A 25,113-nucleotide genomic window follows, 5' to 3' on the forward strand; every position below is an offset into this window, starting at 1 on the left:
ATGGGATGTCTATGACCTACCTGTTAGCCTTGAGATTTTTGAGGCGAGCCTCCAGGTCATTTAGCAAGTTGACCTTTTTGCTGCACTGAGAACAGTAGACATCCATCAGTTCACCAGTGTAATGGTGACGCACCTTACGAGGAGTCTGGCTTGCACTGAAAACACACAAAGAAACACATATTCTTATATCGCTAAAAACTAATCTGGCTATCTTCTAAATCATGCAACAACTAAACAGTAAACTAAGACTAAAAACATGTTTTTTACACTGGAAAAGTTCAACTAAGCAACAGCCTTTGTTTGGAATGAATATTTAAATGTACAAATAGAAGTTGTAGTTTCCACTTGGTATGTTGAAATGGCTGCTAAATCCAGACAGCAAAAACAATGGTATTCTTACCAGATCTGTTGCCAAAATAGAGGAAAACTATAATGCATTATTACTACTTTTAAGGTCTGACCTGAAGAAGACACACAAACTGAACTTGTAGTTTCCAAAAGTCTCATTATATTCTCCTCGTAAAAGTCAACAGAGTTTATTGCTCAGTTTTAAATCTCAAACATAATCCTAAAAACATTCATGTATTATTTTACATCTATTAGGTTTCAGGGCATTATTTACCTTTAACCCACTTTGTGCTGTAGTTGTTTAAACTTCTTTTGCATGCTGAGTCCTCAAGACTTCTTGTAAGTCTGGGCCTCATTTTGAATTTAAATCTCCATGCCAACTCCATTTGCTGAGTTTTATCTGCTTGGTATGCGTGAAAGGAGCATGGAGCTATATTGCCAGTCTATCAGCTGGAAGACTTAATCCCATGAAACACAGGCCTTGGATGAATATTAATGTGGCCTTAAGGGCAAGAACTCCTGAGCTACACTTCTACAGTCAAGACTTAAGAATAATATAAGTCAGGTAATGATCCTGGATCTTGGAGAGTAGAGACTCGAAACCATAAAATTTAATAGAGCTGAAGTTACAGAAAATGGTCGTTGTTTTACATTTTGCTTCCTCACGATTCAACCTTTGAGAAACAGCACAGAGGCCTTTACACACAGAAATATAGTTATCTCTCCTTTGTGGCACAATGGTTTCCAGTCTGTGGTCCACAGACTGGTGCTGGGCCCCAGAACATTTGCTATGGGGCTGGAAGGAAATGATACAAGTCAGCAAAAATAAATAAGTTTTTCCGGATCACTCCAAGTCACACTACGAAAAACAGGGTAGGGGAGAGTGAGGTAAGATGAGCAAGTGGGTAAGTTTACCCACCCCTTGTATCTAGGTAACCGTGCACATTTTTTGTCATGTGATCATAAATTCAGGAAGCATCCATCATTCCCATCTTGCTGTGATGCAGTGAAGCACATGGGAGAAAGGTTAAGTATTTTTCTACACGAAAAACTGTTTTTTGCTTGTCAAAGTAAATTTTCTGCATATCAGGTAAAATGACTGTCATGTCAAAGCAAACTTATCCAGGTCTAAAATGATATATTATACATGTTGGTGGTTTGCTAACATATAAAATCACATGAATCACTTCACTGAAGATTAGCCTGAATTTCTAAGCTAGCCAGTTTTTTCCAAAATGGTGGCTATGGGGCAAAGTGAGCCAAAGACTATGGGGTAAATTAAGCCATTGGTTCAACTTACCCCCCATAAGGCACTAAAATTCAGTTCAGTCTCTGACGTATAAAATGGTGTTTCAGTTGAGTATACTCAACTGGTTTGGTGCGTTTGTCATATGTTAACCATTGTAGAAAAGGTATCATGCCAAGAACCTACAAACAAGGTTTGTAAGCATGAGAGCTGAGCATGAGAGCTCCAGCGATGAAAGAAGTGAATCAGATGTCTCAGATATGGTAGTTGGGGACTTTGTCATTGTAAAATTTGCATCCAAATGTAGGAGCTTTCATTACATTGTCTTGGTTGACAGCCTTGCGGGCAACTAAGGGAGTGCCAGATTTCTCAGAAGAATCCGAGGGATCACTGGCAGTACGAAACCCACCTTTGCATTCAAGGAAAAGGATGAGGCATCTTTCCCACGAAGTGATGTGCTGAAGAAACTACCTCAGCCTCAAAAGGCTAGAGGAACTGCAAGGAGGGAGCAACAATTCATATTCCCAGAGGCGCACCATCAGGACAGGCAATTGCCTGGGACCCTGTTGGAAAAAGGGGCCCTCCCAAATGGCTATACTTTGATACATTCTGCAGTGACAACCATGAACCCCCATAAACCTATGCAGGCCCCTATACAATGCATTGAAGGTGGTGCCCCACAACCCCACCTAGTGGGGCCCCCCTTCACCTACCACTTATCAGTCCTGTCCGACTGCCTGATAAACAAAGTGAACTTTCAGCACAATGAAGCAACACTTGTCAGGTTTCCAGAAAAGGAAGAAGAGACGGGAGGAGTAGGAAAAATGTCAACAAGAAAGTGGTAGATGGATATGCTACTGATAAATGCACAAAAATGTATGGGGGGGCCTCCATGTACCTCTTTGCCTGGAGCCCCTCAGAACTTAGGATCACCTCTGACTATTCCCCTGCAACCTTGACAGTTGGAATATTGAATAGTTGTTTTGATTAAATGGCTAAACAGTTTTGAAACTAACTGGCGGTTTATTCTCACAAGTTCAAAACTGTCAAACCTGTTTGTTAGCACAATATGCTTAGGTGTACACTTTAAAACTCAGAAGGTCAGTTTACCCCCAGATGGCTCAACTTACCCACTTACTTGGTTCAACTTACCCCTAACCTGGGGCAAGTTGAGCCACAGGAGCACTTTTTTTGAGAAGTCATTATTTTGGGCAGCTTTGTCAGAGATGCATTCTGATAGTTTCATTTAATAGGAGACATCCTGAAATACAGGTATATGTTGTCATTCTATTTCTGTGTCATTTTTCCTAACCTCCAGGACAACATATGTAAAAATTGGCTCATCTTACCCTGCTCTTCCCTACTGACTTTAGCTTAAGCAGGTCATCAGTACACAAAATGATCAGATTGTCAACACCAACTTCATGTGTGCATATAATCTGAGAAAAGGTAAAACTATTCCGATTTTTAGAGAGCTTGACAAAGTTTGAGTGTTTCCTTGGAGCAAGAAGGGGAGAGCATGTGTTAATCACATTTAAATATCCAAACATTGGACTTTCACTGTTGTAATTCCCACCAAAAAAGCAGACAACCCTGCCACATTGATTTGTCTGCAGCAACACTGTCAATATAAAATAAAGATTGGGAGCAACTGCAGTAGCAGATCAATAACTAATAATGGGTTTAAAAGCAACATAGAGCTTCCCATAGGAAATTACTGACAGAGTTGATCAGCTAGGCAGATCTGAATGCATCCTGTTTCAGGATCAATTTAGTTTGGACACTACAAAAAAAAAGAAAGAAAAAGAAAAAACCTTGAAATAACTGGTAGAAAGTTTTAGGAGGCTTCACAGACTGAATATTTTAATTTCTAACTGATCTTATAGATGATACACTATCCAGTGTTGATGCTCTGTACTAATACCAAAATTGCACTTTTATTCTAGAGGTTATTAGTGGCTCACTGAGCATGCAAACATGGAGAACTATGTGTCACAATGTTTCATCCTTCCACTTCCTCTTACCTTGAGGGCACGGATGAGCCGAGGTCAGAGTAGCCGTTGGTACGAGTCTCGTCGTCCGGACAGGGGCTGCTGGGAGTGTAGTCTGGTTCCTCCCCTTCTCCGTAGTCCTCAAACTGCTCCTCGTTCAGAGAAGCCGAGGAACGTGTTGATAGATCAGAGGTCACTGATATACTAGTCTGACCACACCTGAGGAAAAACAAGCAGAGGCTGGTGTTATACTCTGTGGTTATTTTCATTTCTGGGAGTCAAACTCAAACAAAGGCCATTTTTGCGTAATGGAAGTAAGCACAGAAACACGTGTATATATCATACTTTTGGGTTGAGAACATAGATTTTCCCCAAAATATCACTTGTATATTGATACTGAAAAAGCAGTGGGAAGAGAAAAGATGCTACAGAGAACAGTTGGCAATGACAGCGAGCCTTTATTTGAAAATACGTTTTTATATTTCTAGTCTGAGAGAGAAATTTGGAGAATCTAATATAAAAGACAGTGAGGACCATCAAGCTGAATAGGAACCATACACAGAGCAAAGATTGTGAAACAGACAAGACATCTGAATGCAGATCCTACTGTATGTGGCAGGAGAACAAAGAACATCCCCTGTACGGCGACTCGAGTGAGAATTAGAGACAGCGAGTCAGAGAGATCTAACAATGCTTACTTCTCCCCAGGGAAAAAGAGATCCCCCAGTGCGTCTTCCTTGTCCCCAAGTCTGGTGAGCCCGTCTGAAGTGTCTGAACCCTGGGTGCTTTCCACAGCGCTGTCTCTGTCTGATTCCCTCTCCCTGCCCTCGTCTGCCACCTCCTCCTCAGGCTCTTCCACCTCTTCAGGGAACAGCTGGCTCTCGGGGACGAGGTCAGGACAGGCCCGTGTGCACATGATGACCGGACACACCTGATTGTCCTCACCACCCTGGAGAATGATCAGACAAAAGGTAGAGATAAACGGATAAACATAAACATGAACACAAACACTTCACAGCTTGAACAGGGCCGTTACACAGATCATACAAACCTTGTCAGTGAATACCTTGAACCCACGAATTACTCTTCGCAATGATACCATTATTTTATATATGTCCATCCACTGTCAACCTGCTTAATTTAAAAAGGCACAAGTACTAGTTCTTTAAGTCTTGCATTATAATCACCATTTTTAGAGGTTTTCTTTGAATCTAAAGTAATCCTGTGATTTTTTTTCTGTACAGCCATGGTTACAGAGCAAACAGGAACTGCCAGCAGTTATTAAAGCATTACTCTTTACAGTACATTTTGCTCAAATGTAAAGAAATACAGTGTGAATGTGGTTCGAATAGAGATTAGTCCGATTTAACGAATGTAGGCTGTGGGAATAAGACTGTCATTGGCTTCACTTGTCAGGCAGCTTTGTCCTCTCCTTCCGCTATCTCTGTTACCATTTTCAAAATTTACTTCACTACAGGAACCAAAAACCTCCAGGCAGCAACCTACCGCATTGAAAATTTCAAGTTTTTTCAAGGATTTGGATGGTGCGGTAAGGCAGCCCTGCTCATCTTCCCTCTGTTCATCTTCCAGTGTACAAATGTTCCACCAAAACAATTCTCCATCTTTCACTTAGCTCCACAGAAGACAATTAAGATTGGTTAAGAAATACAGACAAGCCAGAGCGTTGTTTCCCCTATAGTAGAATGATGGTGAGGTGCAGGCAGTCCACTATGTACTACAGAATGGGCTGACTAAGCGAGACTACATATAGATAAACTATTTAGTAGCCTTACTAAATATGTATCCCACTGACAATGACTCCCCTGCAGGCATAATGGAAAATAAAGCTAATAAGTTTATTCCCTATGTATCATATCCTGCCTTTAACGATATGGGGGAACAGTAATAAGGAAAATAACTTTCTCTATTACAATACAGGGAACGCTAAGATACTGAGTGACAATGCTCTAAGTCTGTAACTAAAAAAACTCTAAAACTAGTAATGCAGGCAAGTGTGTGAACATTCTACAGTGCTTTACCACTGCAGCATTTTTATTTTCAAAATATAAGCAAATACTTATATATATATAAGCAAATATATACATTTTGAAACAATGGAGGTACTTTGGAATTCATTACGCTAGCCTTTACTTGTTTTGAGTATTACTAAAGCTGCAAACCAGAAGGCAAATCAAATCAGCAAAGACTGTGGGTCATAATTGGGGTAAATTCTATTTATTTTATTTTACCATGGATTTCCCACTTAGTAAATTCCTTCACTGTGGGAATGGCCCTACGTTGACGCAAGGGGGGCTAAAGGCCTTTATGGGTGAAAGGGCGACAGGTCGGAGGTCATGGGTCCCACTCCATCTTGTTTCACTCTTCAAAAACCTCTAAATTCTGGTTTAACGCAACAGAAAACAAGGTCCCAGCATGACTGAACAGCTGAAGCACACAGGGACATGACAAAGAAGGGGTCAGGTGAAGAGAAAAACCCAAAAGGCAGCAGGAGAGTGATATGTTGGGTAATTGTGAGTAAAGTGGGAAGAAGGTAAGTGTGAAAGAGAAGAAGTGAGGAGAAGACACAAGAAACACAGCAAAGAAGAGGAGAAAAGGAATTAGTGATACAGTGAGTGTGAGATTCGACAAGTGAGTGAGTGCTGTGAAGACAACAGATGTAAGACAGGAACAGATGCAACAAAGTAGCAGCAGACAGCCAGTTTGGTATTCAACAACATCACAGATGGCTTTCTATCATTCTCTTCCTCTCTCTCCCTTTTAAATCACCAATGCAACTTGTTTCATGCAGGACTTGAGGAGGGACTACACCAAATGTTGCCAGAAAATATCTTGATTGCTTAATTTTCTGTGTGTGTGTGTCATGAGTTTGGTTGTATTTGGACAGTAGTGTACTGGGTAGTGTTGAGGGAATGTGAAATGTTGTTCTGAAGTGACTGATTTAAACAAGAAACCTGATGAAAAAAATACAATAAACTGGCCGTAATATCTTATTGGACCATACTGTCACATGGAAAAAGTAAGGTTATACATGCAGGTCCACCTATAAAAAGGTCATTTAAACTATCAATGAAAATTAGAACTTATACTGCTGCAAACCTATGTTGTGTTTTTTGTTCAACTACAAACACAATGTAATTGGTGTACATTTCTCTCCCATGCCAAGTCCAGCAGCAAACACACATCAAAATACATGCTTATGTAAGTCGAATAAAAAGTATTTATTCAACACATAAACTGAGGCCCTGCAGTTACAAAAAGCCAACATGGAGTCTGAAGTTGAGTCACAAAATGAAAAACAAGGGATAAAGGTCTCTTTAGCATTCCTTCCCTGCAGCAGAGAAAGAAAAACAGTATGTGGCAAGGAAATAGGCAGCCCCCCTCTATACTCTACCACAACAATTTGGAAAACTGAACAAGCTAACACAATGGGCGGCTTGACACCTGTTGCAAAGAGACAAGAGGAGGTTTTTCATATGTAGCACCAGCTCACATAATATAACTATAAACAAATACAGTTGTGACTCAATAATCCATCCATTATCTATACACTGCTTAATCCTCACGAGGGTTGCGGGGGGGCTGGAGCCTATCCCAGCCGACTTAGGGCGAAGGCAGGGGATACCCTGGACAGGTCGCCAGTCTATCGCAGGGCTACACTTAGAGACAAGCACACTCACACCTACGGACAATTTAGAATCACCAATTAACCTCAACATGTTTTTGGCCTGTGCGGGAGGAAGCTGGAGAACCCGGAGAGAACCCACGCTGCACGCGGAGAACATGCAAACTCCACGCAGAAAGATTCCGGTGCCCCCACCAGGATGCGAACCGGCAACCTTCTTGCTGCGAGGCAACAGTGCTACCAACTGCGCCACCCTGCAGCCCCTGACTCAATAATCCCACACTAAACGTAAAACCTTCTTTTATGTTGGATAGCAAGGCTGTTGGATTGTCAAGACAGAGGTCGAGATACAAGGAGGGCTTGATGCTTGAAGGGTAATTTGTTGTTAATATTCATTGTTTATAGTTGCTATAATAACTAGTGTATTGTTAGAACACTACGCACCGCTGCGTAGCTGACCTGTGCGCTTGTGCACGGGCCATCGGTTGACATCAAAGGTAAATACATTCAGACAGCAGGCTAAAGTGACCCAAATTCGATTTTATTTTTCTCCTATGCGATCTGTATCCGGTCCTTTCATGACAGCTGAAACAACACAGATCCAATAAGTGACAAATATCCGAATAATCGGTGCGGTCTGGGGGAGGGGGGTAGCACCTCCACTCCGGGGGTGCCCTCCGACAGGGTGGAAGTGGCCGGAACGCACAGGCAGTACTTGGTTGCTGATGCCAGTTTAGTTAGCGGTCACAGTTCTGTTTCCACCACGTGGTGGCGGCGGCGGCGGCAGCAGTGGAGGAGTGGCAGATATGCTCCACTGTTACCATCCGTGTTTGCTTCCGAAAACACTTAGCACACTCGCTGCGTGTGACGTTGTTGTGTCCTCTTCTGTGCATGGCGGACACGTATGGGTCATATGAAGTTCACACAGGAGATCACATACAAGTCGCATTCAATTGGAAATGTGAACGAACTCGCAAAAAAATCGGATTTCACAAAAAAGCACGAATTGAGCTTTAAGTCCTGCAGTCTGAACGTTGCCAATCTGTCAGATTGTTAAGTCAGACAATACGCCGTTATCCTTATTTGTGACACAAAATGTCACGTCGGAGTCAGAATCCAAGGCTGTCGGTATGTTAAGGCAATTTTTTATGGGTTCTGTTCGTTTTTCCTAAAAGCCTGTTGGATAGCAAGGTTTTCAGATTGTTAGGAGTTGGATTATCAAGTCACAACTGTAATGGTAAAACTAATCAAAATACAGAAAATGTGGCTTGGAAATGTGAGAAATCTGGTTCATGCAGAGAATTTTGCAATAATGCAATGTTAGAACGTTGCAACTGGTGCTTTATTGGAAAAACAACACATCTTTGAGCTGAAGAAGAGATAACAATCAGCAATATCAAATTAACTTAACCATAATACTTTCTTTTTTATTACCATGTTTTCCCTAATTCAATATGCTAACAAAAGACTACTGCACACTGATTTCACTCATTTCCAAGAATTTAAAGAGCTCTGTTTTGCTCTATTCCGGTGAATATGCATTAATGAAACAGAACAGAAGCACATACACCGTCATTTAGGCTGCTAATTAATGCTGTTTTTGACAACAGCTGTTGTCATTAACATCTGACACTGATGGACATTAACATCCTACAGTGTGTGCGTTTTTTCAACCAGAAGCACTTTGCACTCTATAAGTCACTCTGAGTTGCTCTAATAAAATAAGTGATGATTAAGGGAGGAGCTGTGTATGTGTTTACAGTATGCCTCTCTCTGTACCCGCCGGTTCCAGGGCAGCCTCAGGCTTTAACTGCCAAAACATGAGCCTACAGAGTGTTTTGAGTTGCTTGATTCCCTGAAGCACAAACACAGCTGCTCTGCCAAACAGCATCCAAACTTCCATTGGCTTCTGTGATGTGCTTTCCTTTTAACTGCAGCGGTGCCGCCTGAAGCCTGACATGCCTTCACAGCCCCTTTAGGCAGCAGATTTTATCACCATGAAATGCTTTGTTAGGCCAAATCAGCTGCTATCAAATCAAACCAATACTCAACTTAAAACAACATTTCCATCCTCTTGAATATTATATGTGTACGATGCCCTAGAGACAGAGTTTACACCAAATATGTGGCCTTAAAAAAAAAAAAAATTGGAAAATTGGAATAATGCTAATTTACCCAAATTGCCTTTTAAAGATGTAAAAAATATGAAGTGCATGAAGCTTTGTCATTATTTTGCATAGCATATATGTGGTTGTTCAAATATTTTTATATTTTAGTTTAAATCAAATGGGAAACATACTTCCTGATCTTCCTGCAAGTCTGTTGCTGCAGGCTCTGACCTAGTTAAAATACAGACATCCTATCATTCCTTTCCTGCTCTTCTTCCCACTCTCCCAAGTGAGACCAATGTCAGTGCAGAAAGAGACAGAGAGATGAAGACCAAAGAAAAATCTCTCTCATTTCTAAGATGCCTTTCTTCAATTCAGTTTGTTGTTTGCTAGTGGTCAGTTTCAGCAAGTGACTTCATGTGCATGCAAACTATAGCCAGTCTTATGTGTTGTTTACAGTATTTGCTTGAATGCTCCGTGTCCAGCTACCTCTTAGTCAGGTACAATGTGGCGTTTCAAAATCAGCTTTTAAACATCACTGCTGACCTACTCACATGTGGCAGACTTATTATATGCCATTACTTTTCTTTCTTCTTAGAAAAATAGAGGTCAGACACCTTCACTGCATCCACAAAGACTATCCGCCTACATTTTCCAGGTAGAGAAACAGTTGTGCCGCATGAATAATTATGTATGAGACAAAGCGAGAAAAGAGAAATGAATGCACAGCGAGGCACTAAGGGACAGAGGATGAGTGAAAAGATATATATTATTTACATCCACTGCGGCTGCAATAGAGATAATACTAGTGAGGAGTAAAGAGATGAAAGAGACAGCAAATAAAGATCAGAGGACACCGGTCACTTCTTTTTGGGCAGCTGAAGAGAAAGAGACAGAGAGACCTACTTATTAAGAAATAAAATATAAAAGGAAAATAAAAGTAAAGAATGCCTAATATTACTTAGCTGTTTGCCCTGATCTGTTGAAGCACAGACCCCACAAGACCACTGAAGGTGTCCTGTTGCATCAGGCATCAAGACGTTAGTGGCATATCCTGTAAGTCCTGAAAGTTTTGTAAGTGACAAATAAGGGCCTCCATGGATTGAACTTGAATGCCAGGGCCCACAGTTTGCCAGCTTGCCTTCTTCCCACAACATATCTTGCTGCTACCTCAGTCAAACATCACACATGCACCCAACCGTCCATGTGATGTAAACTGGCTGCTGATGCCAGTTTAGTTAGTTGCCCAATGCAGGTCCTTTCTGCAGTGGACAATGGTCGCCATTGGCAATCTGAGCAGTCTACAGCCCCCAGTAAACTGTGCTCTGACAACCTTCTATCATAGTCAGCACTAACGTTTTTGGTTACTTGTGCTAGCAATTCTCCAGGACTGAACCACACAGAAAAGCCTTCACTCTCCACATACATCAGTGAATGTTGGGGCCCATGACTCTGTCACTGGTTCACTGCTTGTCCTTCCTTGAACATTTTTTTGTAAATACTAGCCACTGAATAATGTATACAGTCCACATGACCTGCTGTTTAGGAGATGATCCGACTCAGTCATCCAGCCACCACAATAGTTGTAAAAGTTACTCAGATCCTTACACTTGCCCATTTTTGTTCTGCTTCCAACACATTCATTTTAAGAACTGAATGTTAATTTGCTCCCGAATCTGTGCCACTCCCTAACAGGATTGTAATAAGATAATCCATGGCATTCACCAGACCAGTCAGTGGTTTCAAAATCATGGCTGGGTAGCGTAGAGCTTAACTGGGAAAATCTTGTGAAATAACAAGATAACTGTTAGTTTTAACTTTGCAACGACAATAGTGTTTCAGGAGGGAGTAGATGAAACTTTATGTAATATGATGACTATCACACCATGACGACATAATCCCAAAACTCACAATGTTGAGTCATTCATGTTGCAGTTGTTAAGCAACAATGCGGACAATTACTGTAAAGTGACATGCAAATGATGTCACTGTTTTGCCAGGGAGGCAAACTGGAAAAAATCCAGTAAGAGAAAGGCAACTAACTCACAGATAGACGTAAAAAAAAAGCAATTTTATCTCCTCTTTTCTGATCTGAAGTCCAAACATAAACCCAAACAAAAGATGCAAATTCCTTGTCAGCATAAATATCAAAGAGCCGCAAGTAAAGGGTATTCTTAGGAAGTCATGTTGAATGAACTTATTTATGGGAAACTGAACGAGGCTGCACTAAGAACTCAACAAAGAAAAATGAAATATGGATATGGATATGGATATTGAATTCAATTCTGTTGGTAACTGGGAGCCAATGAGGAGATGAGGTCTTAATGATGTGGTTTTCTTTGTGCTGAAATCAAGTTGCAGTCGGTATAAAGAAGATGCCAAAAAAAAGAGCCAAAACAGAGGGGTATGAAGACATGGATACCTTCCTCTGGTGTGAATAAGCTTAAGAGATATTGATGTGGTAAATTTTAATGCTGAATAGAATATGACTCCAAGATTTTTTTGCAGCTAATTTAACAAAAGAGAACAATGTGTTGAGATGAGGAGAAATCCAGTTAGACAGTTGGACCTCGTATATGCCCTTATAGGTCCACAGGAGCTAGATAGAGGCTAAGGTAAAAGATAAGTTATTAAAAGAGACACTGAAGGAGCTATTAGATACATATAATGAGAACCAGTTTAGGGCAGAACCAGGCACTGCTGCTCATTGGATTAACCTATGAATCACTATGATGAATTGGGTTGCTGCAACTAAGACTTAAAACAGGAGGAGAGAGTCATTACCTACTCTTAGTAATGCAGATTTTGCATCACCTAGACAGGGTTTTGTTTTGTTTTGTTTTCCCCAGAAATGCAGCTTTGATGTGGAACGGTAAAGTAAAAACTTTTTTCAACTATTTTTCCCCACTCAAGGATTTCTGAAAGGATCATGAATTTCAATATTTATCCTTTGTGTGCTGAAAGTATAGAATGGACGATTTCGGATCGAAGTTGATGTCATTTTATCCCATGTATACGTCAAGATTGGAGCAGACTGAATGGGATTCAGTGTTCTTGGGCAGTTCATTGCGGATGTGTGGAGTATTGACCCCAGGAACCATATAATTTTTTTGCTTTTTGTGTGCCCAGGCTTTTCATGACAGCCTCATTTTTTTCATCTCACCCATATTCAGATATTATTTGATCTACTTGTCCAATATCGCAGATTCTCAATAAATGCCATGATTAGAAATAACAGTGAAAATTGCAGGTTATTATCTTTAACAGTTCCTAAGAGACTGACATCCAAACATAGCCTTAAATTTCAATGTGTGACTAAATGTGCTAAAAATGGGTCAACAGGCAATTAAAAAAAACAAAACAAAACAAAACATTTTAGAAAGTATTGATACATCAATCTAAATTTCACAGATTTTTCACAGACCATTTTAAATATTCAGAGTTTATGATTTAAAAAAAAAAAGGTTTAAATAAATCAGATATGGTCGAGCAGAAGGCCCCTGACACTTCAAGATAGAATGGCCCCTTTAATATCTAAATTCACCATCTAAAAAAGTTAAAGAAAATGTTCAAGTTCATTGTGTTTCTTATTCCCTCCATTCAGGCCAAGTACTCTGACACACACAAGGAATCTGACTCTTGTATTTACTGGCTATCGATGTACTTACACACAGTGCCAATATACCCTTACGTACAATAAAAGCTTACATGGCACACATGCAAAACACACACACAGTGATAGGAACCAATTGCTGAACGCTGTTTAATTTGGGGTCAGTGCTCAGTCTCGCAGTCTGCGAGACTGAGCACTGACCCCAAATTAAACAGTCACCAAAATTTTTATCAAGCTCAACAATAACAACAACAACACTGTTGCAGCCATCATTAAAAAAATAGACTCTTGATCCACTTCTCTTCACACCAATTCAGACTATGTTCAGTGCTGAATGTCAATACCATTTTAGCGCTGAACAAATCATTAATCTGCCCTTCTGGCACAGTGGAGAACTATGTGGCTAGACATGCATTTCAAGGCCCTATTGATCCCAATGTAAAAAGAGCGAGAAGATGACTTTGAACTTGCCAGACCATGACTGGGCAAGTGTAGCACAACTCAAATATCTTGTTTATTCAGCCTAAAATGATGGCAGTACAGTGAGATTCTTGTGTTTGTGTAATTCCACTTGTTTCACATCAGTTTGTCATGCATTTCAACTTCTTTATGGATTTAGCAAAATTTAAATAAAAAATATCATAAATCCAAAGCAAATAATAAGAAAACAACGCTATTAATATTAATAAGGCGCAACAATCAAATGAAATCCTGGTACACAGGATATTGCAAAAATCTGAAATTCTCTGCAGCCAAAATATTTAAGCTTCTTGCTGTAGAGGCTCTGAGATGAGATTTCTTCTGAGGAGCGGCCTATAAGAATACTTAAGGAACATTTCTGTGGCATGTCACATGAGCAAAGCTAGATTAAAGGAATTAGATAGATTATAGGGCTGTGAAAGGTGTTTCCTGTTGCACATTTGTTGTATAACAAGTTGGATAGTAACCATCGTTTTGTTATCCAATCCAGCAAAACAAGTGTCGTGCAAAAGACAGAGGAGATTTAACAAAGAAGGAATGCTACACCACTGTGAAATGGGATTGGATAAGCAGACACATGAACTGACATTGACTGGATTGACCCACACGGATGAAGCTTTGATTTAGAGTGAATCAGCAGTAAAAAGGACCGGAGGATGAGCAGAAGAGTGAGAGACAAATTGAAAAGGGAAAAGATGGAGGGGAAAAAGGAAAGAGGGACTGAGGAAGGTGAGCAGGAGGACAGACAGAGAGCAGCAGAGACTCACTGCTTGTATTTGTCTGACTGAGCAACTAAGATAAGAGGTTTTTCTGCAGAGGCTTTTTCAACATCTCTCTCCCTCTTTCTTTGTTCATTTTATCCTCCCTAACTCTCTACTCCTCTGGACCCTAAGCTCCTCAACTGCTGCCACTACAAAACAAATAACCACCTAAAAAGTGAATCGTTTAACCTCTTCTTTCATATTCAGCATTTTAACTAGAACCACTGGGTGCTTCCGTTACCTTGAGTCTCAGATCCCATCAGAGTGTAATAAGGTGTTCTGGGATTTAAGAGGCTTTAAAGAACCTTAAAAGGCTATTCTAATTCACAAATATGTACACGAAAGCTAAAATGATCTGTCAGTAAAGTGAGCAGTTAGTAACTAGAGTCCTTTTTTCAAGCAAAATACCAACAATTGACTTTTTCTAGCTCTTCTCTGGAGATTTGCAGCTTTTCTTTACCTTGCATATATTAGATGACACATTTTTTGACCACGACATACATAGCACAAATAATACAACGCTAATGTATATACATTTCTTTTAAATAGTCTTCATTTGTTGAGTAATGATCATCTCCACAGACACATGTATTGTTTCGATATCACTTTTGCCAGATACTTCGACGGGGGGAGTATACACATCGCTATTTGTATCTATGTGCATGTATCTGCTTCTCTGTTTGTATTATTCAGCGTCTACAGTAAGCAATACGCTTCCTGCGTGTGCACACACTCGCACATTACACGAAGGGGAAGTAATGACTCATATTTCACTTCCATTTTGTTAAGTGAACATTCTGAGAAACTTAGGTATCATCAAATGAGGCACTCACCTAACTGAAACACTGTACAGAAACCCATGAGACTTCCCATTGTGAGAACTTTTTTTAAAAAAATATAGCCTCACCTACTTCCCTGTTCTTTCATCTTTTAGTCAAATATATAAGTGAAAAATCAACATTGGGGCTTTTACAGCAGCTTGACACACAGAGCTCCACATAGAGAAAAGTATACACTGCACATTCTGTGGAAGTTCCAGTCCAAAACACACGTGTATTTGTTTCAAGCGGAACAGGTAGCTTTGGATTACCAGGAATGTTGCGTTGGACAAAGGACAAAGTAGGGAGGGACTGTAGAGGCACACTGGAGACTGTGTGGAGGTATGTTCAATGAAACCCTGCTAAGATACACACACAAAAAAAACACCAGGTGAAACAGTGTACGTGCCAGTGTTTACTGTTACAGTTCTGAATGGACTGAATGAGACAAAAATTATAAATATTCAGATAAATATGACAGTGAAGGGTTAAAACCAGCTATTGGTGGTAAAATTTAATGGCTAAGAAATGAGTGCTGCCCAATATGACCTCCTCAAGTGTTTCAATCCAAACGTTTTTGTGTATGTACAGCAGGTCCATTGAACAAGAAGAACTTGAAATACATGCCTCGATTATGAGTGATCAAAGTGCCCTAGGGCATCGTTTGTGCATCATTGTGTGTGCAAATTCAATGATAAATTCCATCTTTAATTACAAAAACAATTCCTGAGAATATGATAGAACAATTTGGCATACAGCATATATGTCTTTGAGTTACCCTGTGAATATATCAAAATGGTACAGAAAAATAAGCATTAGTGTGTTTTGTTATCTCTGTGTCAATGTGCTATCCATCAGTCTAAAGAAACAGGACAGTAAGAAGGAAATAGATGCTTTTCTGTGCTCATTTCACAAAATTCCAAATGTAGGCCAAGCTGTATTACTGCCATATTGAAATGTAATTACGAGAACTGTCACACTAAGTAACAGGTATGTGCGTTAATGAGTTCATTTGCCCTTGTTGTGTCAACCACCTGTTCTGAACTATTTAAGTGTTTGGCAAACACTGCTTCATATCACAACAAAGCAGTTTGCAGAAACTGACAGAAGTCTAATCAAAGTCCAGTGCTCTGTTTTTAACAAATACACAGTCAAGCCCAGCAACCGATGGCAGTAGGGACAGAAACTAATGATAATCATATTTTTACTGATGAATTTGTTATTTTTCATCTTTAAAATCATAGACAGTTGTAAAAATGACCTTCACAATCTCACCACGTCCGCAGTTGGATCTTCAAAAGTCTTGTCTTATCTCACCACCACTCTGAAATCTACCACAATTCACTTTACACTGATATAAAACAGAAAACTAGCAAATGTTTACATATTAAAAGCTGGAACCAGAGAATGTCATAGAAGATAACAGACCTAATCTATCCATTGAAACTAATTAATTTATCATCAAATAAATTGCTGGTTAATTTTCCTGTCAACAGACTAATCATCACAGCATTACAGTCCAATGATTCATCATTTGGGATGGTTTGTGTTTCCCTTGAATTATTGCTATCAGTAATGTTATTACAGATTGCACAAAAAGGAAGCAAGAATCATCTTTAAGGATACGCAAAAAGACGTTGACTTGTGTAGATGCGCAAACACTTAACTCTGTCCAAGTCTTTGTTCAAGTCCAGTTTCACAGCTTCCACAGTGTTGTGTATAGTGTGTTTTATGTCATCAAACTCTTGTCCAAAGAAAAGAAGAAACGGTACCTCATCAGTCTTCTACAAAGTGCATTGTAAGCGAGTGTTTGTCAGCTCACTTGCTGCTGTCCATTGAACATTTCAGAGTGTTGTTTGGCAGACCCTCAGCAGGTGGTGAAGCCGCAGTTTCTTTTCAGCTGCTGCATGAGAACTGTGTGACTCAAAGTTTGCATTTTGTGTTTGCAAATACTCATTTCAACATTTTCTGACTTGAAAATGATGAGACAATAGAGAGCGCCTGCAGGTGTTCATGATAAATTCCAGGTCAAAAATTGTTTTTAAAACTACAGCACATGACCTGAGAAGATGTTGCTGTGTCTGTCTTTGTTTAGCCAACAGATAATTATTTCTTTTCTTCCAGTCTTGATGTGTAAAAAAGAAAAAAAGAGGAGTGACTGCTTTAACTGCTGCAGATTAGCCTCCTTTCATTCAGTCAGCTCAGTACTGCATGTTAATCTAGTTATTCTAGTCCTAGTGTACGCACTGTGCACTGGCAAAGACACTTGGCTGAATGACAATCTTTTTTAAGGAAACACAAACAAATTACTACAAAAAAGCAACTATGTTGAACTGTATGTCCATAAGCAAAAAATATTTTATTTCAAAACTCGTCCAGGAATGTTCTGAGTCCAGGACACTCAACAGTGATTTTCCTGCACAGCTGAAGGAGACTAAATCTCATTATGTAATGTCCAGTCACAGACCAGGAGTATTCAAAACGACTAGTGTCTGACGTCACATGTTGCTATTAACAATGCAAACAAAACTCACCTTACCTTTATGTTTTTGGAGAGATGGACAAATATTAAACGGTACAAAAGGTACAGCAAGTATCTGTTGTATTGTCAACAGCACGTGACTTAAAGGCCAACACTTGCTTATTTCTCAAGATAATGTAAAATATATTTAAACTTTAAAAATCCAAGGACTTACAATGAATAAAAGTGTCCAGTAAACAAATCATACATCTTTAAACATTATATCTGTTCTACAGTGTGTTGTGTGCATTATGAGTCATTGGATTGTAAAACCAATATGTTGTAACATGTTTTTCATGAACTACTGCCAGAATGAACAAGTTGAAACTTGAATTTTACTGGTAATACATACCATACACACCATCAAATACCAACAAGCATTACTGGTAAATTTCTTCAGAATAAAAAAAAGTAAAATCATTTTTTAAAAGACTTTAAACCCACATCATATTCAGGTTTCTGGATATTTGGATCCTGAATCACAACTCTGAAACTGTCTTATTTGTGTGGCAAATAAAATGTCCACATTTACGCTATTCCCTATCCTCTTTCTTTTTTGATTAGTATACACCTGGACATACTTTATCTGTCCTGTTCCCTCCACTTGTCTTTTGATCACTAACCCTCCCTCTCTCTGTGATTCTCTCTTTTTCCAGCTGTCCTGGTTTCCAATTAATCCCATTATCGTCAGAGAGATGTTTAACAGCAGAGGCAACACAAACAGAAGGAGGGAGACAGAGACAGAATGATAGGAAGAGACACCAAAAGCAGATGAAACAGGGCAGTGCGGAGGGATGACACAGACACCAACAGCTGAGCAAGACAGACAGGCAAGCTGTGAGGCAGGGTCAACTACATGCAACACATTCATTCAAACACAAACCAGGGGGACAAACTCTGCACTGCCACTGAACTGACCCCCCTATACTCATCGGTCTTCCCCCAACATTTTCTCTGCTCTCGTTTCACTAAACCCTTGCGTGTCTCTATTGACTACTCACTGTGTGTTGTTCTTTTTTTCCATCAAGAAACCCTCTTATCACCCCCACAGTTCAGCAGGCTGGGTGCAGTCTGGTCTCTTACCCCGTTAACTAGTGAGGGGAGTCCATGGTCAGCAGCCTCCCTCTTTCCAACAGCCAAATCCTCAACCACTGAAGTCATCCACTCGCCCTGTTCACCAGGGCTAAGTCCGTTGTCTGTGCTCTCACGCAGCACACACACAGGTGTTCCCTTCAAATGCAAGACAAGGAGGAAGCTCCGGAATAGTCCAAAGGGTGAGTCCCTGGTAGTGGTATAGTCCAAAGAGAGGCAGAGGAGCGGACCAGGATGTATCGTTCACTTTAAAACACTGCACTGGCTGCCTGGCGTTTCCTACACCAGCAGAGGCTGCAACTGGCTCGCTCTGCCACACACAAACACGAGCACACACTCTGCACCTAACACCCGCACACACTTTTCCTCTCGCTCACTGGTTTGCAGGCTGACTTGCATTCACACAGTGAGAGCTCAGATCAGGCAACAGTTGTTGAATTCATGCCTCCTCCCCCCTCCCCCCTCTTGCTGGTGGTTGCTTAGCAACTGGCTTCTGTGGGCGGGGCTTGCGAGAGTTCTCACATTGCTGCACACTCTGCTCTCAGCTGCCGCCTACTCAAGCTATATTTGCATATCAAGCCCTGCCTGCTTCTGTGTTTGTCTGTGCTATGGAACAGGCCAGCGCCTGTGTTGGCCGTGAAGAGGGGGAGGAAGGTGACTGTTATCACTAAAACTGAAACAGTTTGTCTTTGGTGATGCAGCAGATTTCGTAAGATGGGTCAAACATAAGAGACGTACCGGTTAGTCACAATGGGAAAGATAAAAAGGGGGCGGAATTTAAATAAAGAAAGAGGTGATGGAAAAGTGGCAAAGGGCAGTTGTTCTTTTCACTCAACTAAAACAATCAATGAGCTTAGAAAATCACTTTTAGCCCTATTGTATTTGTCCTGTAAGAAGACAAAAACACAACGATTAGGCTACATGATAACAGCTTAGAGATAAAACGATTACTCAATATTTCAAAAGAAAATTAATGTGCATCTATATTTATAACTTTTATTTTTTTTTTATATATAGCACTTTAAAGAAAAAAAAAATCTTCCTCAGTGCAAATAGTTGTTGGTGGCCTTCTGAGTTATTATTAAACTTATTGTCTGTGGGTTCTGGACTCAGACAAAACAACAATTGTGTTTATGCTGTAACAATATGCCTTTGGCTTTAGAAAATCCAGTGTCAGTGACTTACACATTTGCATTTCATTTGTTGGATCAGAAGTTTTAAGGCTAATAAAATCTCTTATTAAATTCTCTAAAAAAAAAAAAAAAAAAAGCATGGTAGTCATTCTACATATTTCACTGCTTTTCTTGATTTCCTGAAAAGCTTTAGTTACATTCAAGAAACCAAACTTTTACAGACACAGTGTCTGATAATGTTGATATTATAACTGAGAAAATATAATAATAGTAATAATAATAATAATAATAAACTTTATTTCTACAGCACCTTTCAAAACTGGAGTTAACAAGTGCTTCACAGAACATTAAAAGACACAAAACATTAAATAAAACAATAAAATAACTAAAACTTCAGTAAAAAAAAAAAACAAAACAAAACAAAACATTGCAACCTTAGAAGACCAATAATTGAGCATTAGAGCAGGAATAAAAAGTTGTATAAATGCTTGTTTGTACAGGTGACTTTTTAAAAGCTGTATAAACTCAGGAACTGACTGAGCTGTTCTGACAGTCGGCGGCAGCTTGCTCCATAGTTTTGGGGCTAAAAAAAAAAAAAACACAGTTCCCTTAGTTTTGAGCCTTGGATCGTCGGATTTTTAGCAGCAGCTGGGTTCCAGATCTCAGAGGTCGAGGTGCAGAATATGGTGATAAAAGTAGCAATATAAAGACCGTGTAGAGATTTAAAAGTGATCAACAGCATCCTAAACTGAATACTATATTGTATGGGGAGCCAGTGCAATTATGCCAAGACTGGAGTTATGTGTTCCCACCGCTGAGTGTTTATGACGTCTTGCTAGCTGCTGAGTTCTGAACCAACTGTAGACAGGTAACTGTTGAGCTGTTGAGGCAGGTGAATAAAGAGTCACAATAGTCCAGAGAAAATTATTGTGCATCAGCTGCTCAGTTATGTTTCTGTGGAAAATATGTATACCAAAATGTCAAGTCTGCATTTTTATGCAAGGTGATTATTGGTCTAAATTTAGCCAGGATCAATAATGTATGTAATTTTAGAACTGAATGTACAGAAAAATAATTGGAAACTCAAAATTCCCACCAAGTGCTCTAATAAAACAAATCTGCTTTTGCTATATGTCTAAAATTGACATAAAAAAATGATTGACACAATTCTGTAAATATAAGGAAACACTCCATAAGTGGCCTCTCCATAATGTTTCTTTTTCAGCTCTTATCTCAGGTGTGCAGGGAATTTCAGTCATTCTTTCAGCCTCCACTCCATGCTTTTCTCCTGACTTGTATTATTTAAATTTCTTCTGTTCTGTGGGATACAGTGCCAGACTCTCTTATCAGAGTCAAGGATACAGAAACAAATGATAAGTTTTGTTGTATAGGTTCTAGTATCATATGGTCATAGTTTCTCATAAGTGTACAGCCACTATGGTACTGTTCTCAAACTGGAATTGAGGATCACATGGACAAATCAATTGAAGTCTAAAGTTGAGTTCAATGAGCATGATTTAGCCATCACTACAGCTGTGTTCATGTGAAGGTATAACTATTTTATGAGAAGAAGCCAAGATGACCTGTTTTTAGTTGTGCGGCACCATTTTACCCAAATCAACAACTGTCATTATGATTCGCTTTCTCTTAAATTGTCATTGGAGAACTTCCCTGGCTGCCAAACTGTTATTGTCCTACTTAATTTGAAGGACTTGTTCCCCATGCTGTGAATACATAAATCATACATACTACAGCCATCACAACAAATCCCCTCAGTCTCTGTGCTACTTGTATCAAAAACAGATGGATGATAGCTTCTGCATCTGTTTAATGCTTCGTTTGTGCCTTTACTTTTTAATGCCACGGCCTTTCTTCAAACCCGTCTCACACAAACATTAACCTCTACTGTCCATTCAGCAAAGCAATATTGTCAATTTAATGATGATAAAATATTATGTCTGGCTGGGTGTACATACATATCTGCTTCTATGCTTGTGTTTGTGTGGTGTTAGCTAAGGTTTCACCGCTTTGTATTTACTTCCGGTAACTGGACTCAGCAGCCTTTGGCAAGAGCTGATGGCAACTGAGCCAGAACCTAATCCTGCTAAAAATTGCAAGGAAATGTCAGTGAGCCTATTACCTTCTCACCATCTCTCACTTGCTTCCGCTTGTTGACATATTTTCAGTATTTCGAGTGTGAATTTCATGACTCATACTTTGTCTCTCCCTCTTTGTCAGAAAACCATTGCTGCTTGAATCATGATGCTTGATGCAAGTAGTCTTATCCTAGTGGAGTGATGAGGAAAAAGGGAGAGATGGTGAGAAAGAGATATGATCCAAGCTGAGGGAGCCAAATAAAACCTAATTATGTGGAAAGGAATGCACTCTTCCTACTGCCTCCTTTCACTCTCTCTTTTGCCCTCTTTCTCCTTCACTTCTGAAAGATGTTGGCAGTGGTTCAGCCAATGGCCTGTGGCTATTTGTTTATGTGTAATTTGTTAGAGGGTTGGCCCCTTTCCCCCTTTTCAAAGAAGCCATTTACAATTCTATTCATGTCTACCTGTCTCATTCAGCTGGCAACACATAGTTATGGAGCAAGGGTTTGGATTTAACTCCGTGCTTTTACACAGTGTTAACATTGTTATATTAATGCTATTCAGAGAGATCAAGACAAAGGATAACATTATGACATTAGTTTCTGCAGCAGTGTCTAACGGAGTGAAAAGAGGCACAGTATTAAAAGTATGCAGCAAAGAGGAGATGGTGGTTGAGGAATCTGAATAGTACCCCTTCTAGTAGAGTGGAATCATGGGCCAAAGCAAACACATAACTTCACACACAAATGCACCCTTTTGTGCATCCTCACAGAATAGTATTAAAGAAACAGAAACCTAGTAAATGTGCATGTTGCAGAGTTCGGCTGAAACAGCTCTGTGGGGATTCTCAACCAGCTGCTGGGGTTCGCAATGCAGCAAGACGAATGATAGAAGAGGAGGGTGGGGTAGAGATGGATCAAGCGAGAGCAGTGGAGGCTCCACAGAACAACATAGGAAAAGGAGAGCAGAGGAGGCTTGACAAGAAATAAACGAGACAGGGATACTCTGTAGGGGGGCACTGGGTTGGTAGGCTGCTTATTTGAGCCAAGTGCTGTGAATGCCAATAACTCTACTGCTACTTCTGGATACACAGAGCTTTGGGAGCTTGAGAAAGCCATACAAGTCCACATGTGCAACTTCACACTGTTATACACATGTATGCACGTAAAGCTTTCTTTTGATGTAAAATGCTATTACAGAACATTAGGCCAGCAACAACCATTAATTGCTTCGTTCCACCAGCCCTGGGTGTTCGATACTGTATGCCGCAGCTGCTTCTCCAATCTGGTGATTTCCTTTAGAGCTACTGCCCCTGATAATTTCTATAACCACAGTCTGAACCACTGCACGAACTGATGAAGCCACTGAACTGTGCCACATTCTCAGAGTTTTTAATAGTATATCACTTTTGTCATAATTGACAACTACACATAATTCTAAATTCCGCATCTTGATACAATAATTATCCTCTAGCATTGTACAGGATTAGGGTTTGGAGGAGTATGTTAGTCTGAACTAAAGATTTGACAACATGCAAGCACTCATTGCAATTTGGTGAGATTCACTATAGTGACAATCCTGGCAGTGAAAGCAGTGAGAAGAAGGGGTCAGGCAGAGTGTAAGTGAACAAGTCACTGAGTGAGCAACCGAGAGCAAGCTGAAATCTGCAGTATAATTTCTGCTTCTATCTTGAGTTCACCAGACTTAATAGAAAAAGTGAAACCAAGAATAACTCTTTCGCTACATATGATTGAAAAATGTTAAATACGAATCTGACAAGTGAGACTGACACGTAAAGAAAAGGGTGAAAATGATGGAGCAGAGAAATACATCTCTGCAATATGACATTTCAGTTTAGTTACACCACATCTCTACACACAGATACATTGTAACTTGCTATGCTGAGTATTCATTCACAGTTTTTACAATTAATGAAAGTCTTTTCTCTTTAAAAAGCTTTCCAGCAAACGTTAACATCTACTGTTTTCCACTCGTCTATGGTAGTAAATTGATGTTTAAGTTTTTGGATTGTTAGTTAGACAAACTGTAACATGAAGATTCTTGGAAGCTGTGATGGACAAATGTAATTTCTAACATTTTAAAGAATAAAAAATAAGTATAATTACATACCTACAATATATACCTACACAAGGTATGAAGCACAAAGATTGTTTTGTCAAAGGTGTGGTTTCTTGTCAGGAAAAAAACATGAAAACTGTAATGGCATAAAGTCCAAACGATGATCTCATATCAGCTACTTTTGCATTTAATCCATGCAACCCTATACATCTCTCTGTGTGAACAGTGTGACACACACAAAAGTAGTAAAAACAGTAACAAGACGTTGGATAGTTTTCTGAAATATTACCTCCTGCTACTGCAGTAATCTAGTAATGATGAAGGGTTTTGCCTTTGACATGTGGACAATTTGTTTCCACAACAAGGTGATTACTTTACACAGAATTATAGCGAAACACATGTAGTTAAATACTCAGTGTCACTAACAAAATCTTGAAGGATTTATGTAGTTTAAATCTGTAAATAATGAGCCACTTCCTCTAGCCTGACATGATAATCTACTGGTGGCTATATGGCTGTAATATGAGTAAAACCAGGCTACTGGGTTAGTTTTGCCTGTAGGGAAAACTCAGATACAGTTGTGGAGGTATTGATTTCAGTTCACATGGTGAGAATTCAGCTGTTTATGGAAGGACACAATGCACTCAGACAGGTTTTTAAATGGCAGGCAAGTGTCAAGTACCAGATATGATCAACAGAGAATACAAGCCAGCACAGAAAATAAACAGTTAAACGTAGCAAAAATTAAATTTATGGCAATAACAAAAACTTAAATTATATGGAAGTTTGTCAAGTACACAGGTATTTGCAGCAATGATAGAAATGACAGCATAACCGAGTGCTCCACAGCAGTGAAAGTAAATACATGGATTAGCCACAACAACAAAACTACTGTCATGTGAAGTAAATGCCATTGATCATCTTATTTTGATGTAATGTTCTGGGAAACCTCAGGACCTAGCATTCATGTGGATGTTACTTTGACACATACCACCCACCTCAGCATTCTTACAGATCAAGTACATACCCACTATGGCAACGGCACTCCCCGACGGCAGCAGCCTCCCCCAGCAGGACAATGCTCTCTACCACCTCACAAAAACTGCTCAGGAGTCATTTGAGGACCACAATAAGATGTTGACCTGGCCACCAATTTGAGTTGTCACAAATTGTACCCAAGGATG

General features: G+C 39.8%; 1 protein-coding gene across 1 annotated transcript in view; it reads right to left on the reverse strand.

The window, feature by feature from the left end:
• The window catches only part of rab11fip4b (RAB11 family interacting protein 4 (class II) b), a 32,740-nt gene extending 13,820 nt beyond the window's left edge, over positions 1-18,920 (reverse strand). The window contains exons 1-4 of the mRNA XM_008276551.1: positions 18,613-18,920; positions 4,284-4,534; positions 3,619-3,804; positions 21-155 (exon numbers count right to left, since the gene is read on the reverse strand). Coding sequence (XP_008274773.1) covers positions 21-155; positions 3,619-3,804; positions 4,284-4,534; positions 18,613-18,690 — 650 coding nt within the window. The 5' untranslated portion in view covers positions 18,691-18,920. The remainder of the gene's footprint in view (positions 1-20; positions 156-3,618; positions 3,805-4,283; positions 4,535-18,612) is intronic.
• Between the last annotated feature and the right edge of the window lie 6,193 nt (positions 18,921-25,113).

Source organism: Stegastes partitus, unplaced genomic scaffold, assembly GCF_000690725.1.
Source record: "Stegastes partitus isolate 25-593 unplaced genomic scaffold, Stegastes_partitus-1.0.2 Scaffold3, whole genome shotgun sequence".
Lineage (NCBI taxonomy): Eukaryota > Metazoa > Chordata > Actinopteri > Pomacentridae > Stegastes > Stegastes partitus.